This window comes from Neurospora tetraspora (assembly GCF_033439725.1).
Source record: "Neurospora tetraspora strain CBS 560.94 chromosome Unknown B0H65scaffold_1, whole genome shotgun sequence".
NCBI classification, from domain to species: Eukaryota; Fungi; Ascomycota; class Sordariomycetes; order Sordariales; family Sordariaceae; genus Neurospora; species Neurospora tetraspora.
Genome location: NW_026944383.1, coordinates 1,369,117 through 1,376,224, shown reverse-complemented (window position 1 = coordinate 1,376,224; position 7,108 = coordinate 1,369,117). Strand labels below are relative to the sequence as shown.

The following is a 7,108-nucleotide window of genomic DNA, read 5'->3' as shown; positions in this document are numbered from 1 at the left end:
ATTTTCCACCCTAACAGCCAAAAAACGACCGATCGAGCCCAGCTCTCAAAGGGGAGCAATTGATGATGGTAATTCGCACATTTCCACTCACCGCTGTTCTGCTTGAGGATTCTCAACGGCAGTCGGACCCGAAAAGGCTTCCAATGACGATGACCGGCACGATCAAAGTGAGGGATTCCAAGATGACGGTTGGGGGCCATCTGATAGCTGAGCCTCCTTGGGACTTCGTTGCACTATCCCACTTAGGTGCAAAATGCTAGCAAACTTGTTAGTGTATTCGCTCGACATCATCACTGAAAGTGCAGCTTGGTAGGGTGTGATTGTGTGGGTTTTGGTGGAGCTGTCAAGTGAGGCGTGGACTCATTCATTCAGCTTTGTGTGACCACAACCACCAAACAACATCATACTGACTGACAGGATCGAGATCTCATCTTCTAACAGACACCGCGATCCAATCTTCAGGCGACTGACCCTATACTGTTCAGGATCACGAACATTGCAGCGGAGGATAGTCACGAAAGGAGCATTCAACCCAGCTCTAGCTTCAAGTCTTGGCAAACACAAAAGGATCCGCCAGCACCTACTCAGTGGACCCTCACCCGTCATACACAAGTGGAAAGAACAACACACATATACACTCACACACCCACTCGGACGCCATCATATCTACCTGTATCAACTTCCGAGGTCATACTCACCAAAAGACCCCAGCTTCGAAATAGGATATAACCCAGCACTTATCAACCCCACCTTCAGCCGACAAAATGAGTGTCCCATCCCCCACCACAACCGCCGCCGCCGCCGGGTCCGGCTCCGGCTCTCCCCACCCAAGCCAACTCCCCGGCCCGACCCCGTCCTCCTCCGTCGGCACCCTCCTCCTCCCCTCGCCCCCCTTCATCTCCGCGCCCGGGCTCGCCAACCTCCGCGACATCGGCGGCTACGAGATCCCCTCTTCCCCTGCCTCCGGAAAGAAAAAGATGGTCCGGAAGGGTGTAGTCTTCCGCTCCGCGGACCCAACTAAGCTAACAGACGAAGGCGTGGCCGTGATGCAAAAGCTGGGCATCACGCACGTGTACGATTTTCGGTCCAAGCATGAGTTTGGCAAGACACCCGGGACGGAGCCGAAGGAGTGGGAGGGCGCGCAGAGACATTATGTGCCGGTGTTTCCGGGGGTGGATTTGAGTCCGGAAGCGCTGGCGGTTAGGATGAGGCGGTTTAGGGATTATACTGATGGGCCGGAGGTAAGTCGTCTTTTTTATCTGTTCATGACCTTTTCTTTTTCTTCTTGTCTTTTTCGTCTCTTTTCTGGGCAGGGTGGGTGGGATCTCGGGGAAAGGGGGAGGAAGGGAATTTAGGTGGGTTGAGGGTATGGGAATTGGGAAAGGGGTAGACGTTGCCCTGCCGCCTGGAGTTATCGTTTCCACAGCTGGGGCTGGAGTTGGGTCAACGAGGCTTGCATCACATTTTGTGAAGCTTGTGAAAAGCTTGTGTGACGCTACAAGTAATACCCAGAGGGTAGAGGGGAGTTTGCAAACCCAAGGAAAGAGGGCAGGACGCACTGGGCGGATGACACAAACTTGTCATGAAGCCATGATGAAAGCTGTGATGATGATGCACGTCACGTAGGTTGAACTGCTGTGTTGGCGTCTGTGGCATCTCATTTCCCGTCGTCTCCTACCGTCCTGTCCTCCCTTATGACCTGCATATGTCACTTTTGCACCTTCGCTCTATCCGCAAAGGCGGCTATGCAACAGCAAGCAAGGCACAATGTGCGACTCTGCTTCAAGAACCTTGATGGATAGTGTATTCTCCGACGATGCTTCACCTGCCCTTTTGCAACTTGTCTGGATAACCAGTTATTTTTGCACGAACGCCCTAGGAGGCCGGAGCAGCGCCCTTCTTCTTCCTTTCTTCGTTCTGTCTTCCTTCTTCTTTCCTTTTTTTTTTCCCTTTGTTTTTCCTCCTTTTCCCCCTTATCTGTTTCCTTTATCCTTTTCTTCTCGAGGTATCCCCAAGCCAAACCACACCCCCTATCAACCACCACCTCTAACAACCGTCACACAGGGTTTTGTCCGCGCCTACTCGACCATCCTCGCCGGCGCCGCCGACCCCAAGAACGAATATGCTCCCTACCGAACCATCTTCAAGCATCTAGCCTCCTCTACGTCTACGACCCCCTCCCCACTACTAGTGCACTGCAGTGCCGGCAAAGACAGTAAGTCTCTTTCTCTTCCTCTCCATCTTCCCACCTCGCTACTTGCCTCCCCTTTTACCCCCTCCCATCCTCCCACCTCCCTCACTCCCCACCACCAAACAAACTCACTAACCCCCTCCCCCCTTTACCCAAAAAACAGGAACAGGCCTCTTCATAGCCCTCCTCCTCTCCCTCCTCCACCTTCCTCCCCCGGTCATCGCCCACGAGTACTCTTTAACCGATCTCGGCCTCGCCCACCGCAAGTCCGCCATCGTCGACCACGTGATGCTGGACCCGGCCTTTGACGGGGACCGGGCAGCTGCCGAGAGACATGTTTCCTCCCGCAAAGAATCGATGTTGGCTACGCTCAAGTACATTGATGAGGAGTATGGGGGCGTGGAGAAGTATGTGGTTGAGAAATTGGGTGTTACGAGGGCGGAGGTGGAGAGGATTAGGGAGGTCATGGTTGTTGATGTGGGGGAGGGGGGGTTGGTGGATTGGAGGGGGAATGCGGAGGTTGTTGAGGGGGTTTATCGTTGATGAGGATAGGGAGAGGGGGGCGTATGTGAGGGTTTGATGGTATGGATGAGTAGTGAGTTTTGGGGAAGGTTTGAAGGTGTGAGAAGACGGAGTGTTGGAAACTGGTGCTAGAGCTTGGGTGATAAAAGGATCTATATACGTTTAGAGCATACAATTACAGCATATAAAGATGTCAAGAGCCATACAGAGTGTGCTGGATGGAGTTATGCAGCCCGCAATCTCAAAATAGGCCACTCGTCATGATCATCAGCCATGATAAGCCCTCGTCCACCTGAACAGAAGGGCCTCCAGGACCGCACCTCAAATCCGCGATATCGGTCTAAGACTAAAGTGCGTAAACTGCTCAAGTTTTGTAAAGCCGTGAGGCATAATCTCTTCTTTCACTTTTTCCAGTTTCTTGCCTTTCCTGGCTCTCCTTGCTTCCTCACATATCCATAGCTTTTCCATAACCTGAAGCCCACACGAACTCGTGATACCGATCCTCTCTACATGCAAACCAATGCTCAAACACTACACCTCAAAAAAATCGATACAAAAACACAAAAGCCTCCCCCGCCGTACCTCGTGTTATGCCATTCCATGCCTAATGCCCTTATGCATGCAGTATTTTGCAAAGACTGTACACCCTCTTTCAGTCCTTGATGCTTATGATATAACCTATTAATCAACAGTCAGTAAACGTGAGTTGAAAGGAAGGGAATGAAGACATACCTCCACAAATCAATACTCACGACACTTCTCCAGAATCTAGCTTCTGCTCGCCAGACTCCTGAAACCAGGACTGCGCCTTGATCCATTCACTGGATCAAGCATCTGAGCTGTTACCAGAGTTCTCCTCCGTCTTCTCCTCCGACTTCTCTTCCCCTTCCTGCGCCGCAGCATCTCCATCAACCGAGGCGCCATTCTCCTCGGGCTTCGCAACCGCAGGAGCGTCGGCCATGGGACCGCCAGCATGGCCGTCGCGCTCCATCATGGCCGCCAGGCGCGCCGCTCTACCTTCCTTCTTTCTGGGAACGGGAGCCCGTCCGTTCTCTTGCACGTAGAACTGTCTGAGCAAGGTGACGGCCTCATCGCGTCCCCAACCACCTTCTACCTCATAGCCTGGCTCCACATTACCACCATCGCCATGCAGCTCAGGCTCGAAGAGAGATGTGGTATCCTGGCCAGGCTGCTCGCCCACCGTCTCATTCTGCTTGGACTCATCGTTTTCATCACCAACAGGCTCAGGCTCCTGGCCTTCAACTCCACCAGTGCCGATGTTCAGAGCGGAAACGGGGCGACGCTCCAAAGCTGGTCTCGCGATGCCCTTGCCGTTCTGGGGCGCAGGCGACGGAGGGGCTGAAGCCATCGAGACAGGAGAGTTCTTATGAATGCGGAAAACACCACCAGTTCCGCCAAACTTGTCGTTGACAGCACCAAAGTAAACCTTCTTTATGCGGAGCTGGCGAAGAAGCGAGGCGCACATGACGCAAGGCTCGACGGTAACGTAAAGGGTGCACTCGGAAATGACTGATCGGTCGACGCGGGGGGCGGGGTGAAGTTTCTGGCCGTAGGGGAAGAGATGGCCGTCACCGGGGTCAATGTCGCCCCAAACGCTAGGCTCATCGTGGTTGCACTGGTGTTGCGCGTTCTTAGGCTCAAGATCAGCGTCACCGGAGTAAGACAGCAGAGCGCAGATGGCCATAAGCTCAGCATGCCGAGTGCCATTGCGGCTGACGTTGGTTGCGTTCATGCCCCTGGCGATGACTCGGTCCTTGTAAACAAGCACACAACCGACGGGCGTCTCGTTGGTCTTGAGGGCGAGTCGGGCCTACAATCAGAGTCAGTTAGCAAGCGCAACACATGAAGACGAGGGTATTCAAGTAGCACGGGAACATACCATATCCAAAGCCTCCCTCATGAACCCAGCGTGCATAGCCCTTTCCGCAGCCTCTTCGGGCGTTTCAAGTTCCGCCTCGAGTTGGGCTGCGCTATCAGTGAAGCCCTCCTTCAGCTGACTAGTCTGCGAGAGCTCATGGTTGATAGGGACAGCGGGGGAGCGGACAACCGGGGCCCTGGGAAGAGAGTCGACGATATTCCAGCCGACACTAGTGCTAGGGCCATGGCCATGAAGCACATTGGTCTTGAGGAGTTGTCGAGGTTCCGCATCACTGGCACCGTCAGCGGCCGCGGCAGGTGTGGTGTTGTTATCCTGGGTGATTTCCGATGGCTGCTGAGTCGCAGGGACCCAATCCCCGGAACCGACGGCACCGGTTGCGGCAATAGCAGCGGCGTCAGTCGCAATGCTTAGACGTTCCAAATCTCCGGTGAGCTTGTTCTCAGAATCGGCGGAGGCGGCGACGGTAGAGCCGGCCTTGACGGGGGCCGCATTCTCCTTGGCAGGGGCAACTAGGGGTAGGGCGGGAATGACGTTGGGAATGGGAATCTTCTTGAGCGGCTGCTGTTCCGCTGCCAGCGTGGCCGTGGCCGATGACGTGCGGACCATGTCGGGTTCCGTGTCGGGCAGCTTTGAGCTGTTTGCTTGTTCGGGCGTAAGCGACAAGAAGGAAGCTTGCGGAAGAGCGTCAGAATTGGCAGCAGAAGCGTCTTCGGATTGATTCTTGGATTGCGATTGAGATGTGGTTGCGGGAGTGGTAGTGACAGAATTCTGATCTTGGACGTCAAGCTGATGTTGAGGTTGTGGTTGTTGTTGTTGGGATTGCTCAAGTTCGGTACGCGGGTGTTCTTGTTGCTCTTCACCGGCGGCGGCTTGCTGAGGTGGGGGCCCCTCAAGCAGAGGGATGTTGAAGTTGCCTGAGAACAAACTGAAGGCCGGTCGGAGAGTATGGTCGAGGAGGAAAATGGTGAGGGTCTGGAAAAAAGCGGAAATGCGCTGGCCAGTGGCCGCGACCGCGTCCAGGAAAGTATACGCCATCCTGGAAGGTGGAAGCAGCAATCGCAGAACAACAACAGCTGCAGTCGCAATCGACCTTTCTTTCCGTTTTTATGCCTTGTAGCAAACCACTTTCTCGACGACGATGGGTTGGCCAAAAATAACCAAGGTGCAAGCTGCTTCTTCCTGTTTCAACCCTCAACTTCCTTCAGTCCTTCCTTCCTTCCTTTTCGTCTTTTCCAAAGTCTACGCTTGCCGACGGTTCCTTGCACGTCCTTCAAATTTTTCTCTCGACGTGATTTCCACCACACCTTCTATTCCTTCCTCCCTGTAATAATGATGTTTAACCGTTAAGGATAAAGAGAGGCAGGTAAACCTGTTGAACACCAAGTGACGCCAACGAGCTGGTAACACTCAGTCAAACTTGATGCGCAGAGAACGACAAGTTTGCCTCAACAGCAGCACAAATAATACCGCTGCTTTGCACGAGTGACAAGTTGTCACCTTGCTCTGACGGCTGTGCTTGAGGCGCAGTGGATGGATGCTCTTGTTGGAAAAAATGCAGCAACTCGCTTAATCGGCGTTTGGTTGTTGGTGATAATGCCTGCTGGTGCAGCGGTTGGAAGGAGCGACCTGGAATCCTGGATGAACGAACGAACACCTTTGAGGTTTCTCGGGAGCGAAACCCTTTCAAACTCTCCGCGATTCCCGTTGATCAGACCCAATCTCCAATATTGCGGTTCCGGGTCCGGGCTCCGTTACGCCGCTGTGTGTCTGTGTCCCGTCTTGGGGTTGTGTGTGTGAGGCCAACGATGGGAACTTTGGACGACTGACTTTTTCCTTCCGTCCCGTGTCGGTGGAAGTATCGATGTCTGTCTAGTATGTATGTAAACGGCGAACTGCGGCCACCAACAGAACAGAACAGCTCAGCTCCGTCCAGTAGTCGACAGTGAGGTGTCGCCAACAACAACACTCTGCAAGCGTTTGGTGTTGTTAGTTTCTGTTTTGCGCTCACTCATGCAAAAGGCCAAAAAAAAAATGAGAGACAGACAGGACAAGGATTGGTGAGCGAGAACTTTTTGAGTTTCAAGAAAAGGCCCACTCTGATGACCGGATGGATGTATCAAACCTCTTACAAGTACCTCTGCTCACTCTCACTCCATCCAAAGAAGACCATCTTCAATACTCACTGCAGGAACACGTCTATTTGCAGAATGCAGACTGCAGGAAACGGGAAGGGAAGAGAAGCAGTAGAAAAAAGCGAACGGAAGGAATGGGACCTACATTGGCTTCAATTTCTGTCAAGACCTCTCGCTCAGAAAGGTCGATATGATATGCCTGGCTAAAGATCGGTAGACGTTGCCGCGCTTATACGCCACAAAACGCCGCCAAATAAAGATGGATGGATATGGCAGCGGCAGAAAAAGTGTAAAAGAACGTTTCAAAACCAAACAGACACAAACTTCAAGTCAAAAGTGGCCACGACGGGGCCAACATCAGAC

General features: G+C 53.3%; 2 protein-coding genes across 2 annotated transcripts; one reads left to right on the top strand and one right to left on the bottom strand.

The window, feature by feature from the left end:
• The first annotated feature begins 591 nt into the window (after window positions 1–591).
• Window positions 592–2,805, top strand: B0H65DRAFT_13711 (protein-tyrosine phosphatase-like protein). The gene is made up of 3 exons (XM_062820891.1): window positions 592–1,241; window positions 2,065–2,215; window positions 2,355–2,805. Exons 1-3 carry the CDS (start codon window positions 765–767, stop codon window positions 2,732–2,734), a joined length of 1,008 nt encoding a protein of 335 aa, XP_062685841.1. The 5' UTR covers window positions 592–764; the 3' UTR covers window positions 2,735–2,805.
• Window positions 2,806–3,418: 613 nt separating this feature from the next.
• B0H65DRAFT_13702 (uncharacterized protein) lies at window positions 3,419–5,895 on the bottom strand. The gene is made up of 2 exons (XM_062820890.1): window positions 4,614–5,895; window positions 3,419–4,544 (listed from the first exon to the last, which is right to left on the bottom strand). The coding sequence occupies exons 1-2, from the start codon at window positions 5,646–5,648 to the stop codon at window positions 3,540–3,542; spliced, it is 2,040 nt and encodes a 679-aa protein (XP_062685840.1). The 5' UTR covers window positions 5,649–5,895; the 3' UTR covers window positions 3,419–3,539.
• Between the last annotated feature and the right edge of the window lie 1,213 nt (window positions 5,896–7,108).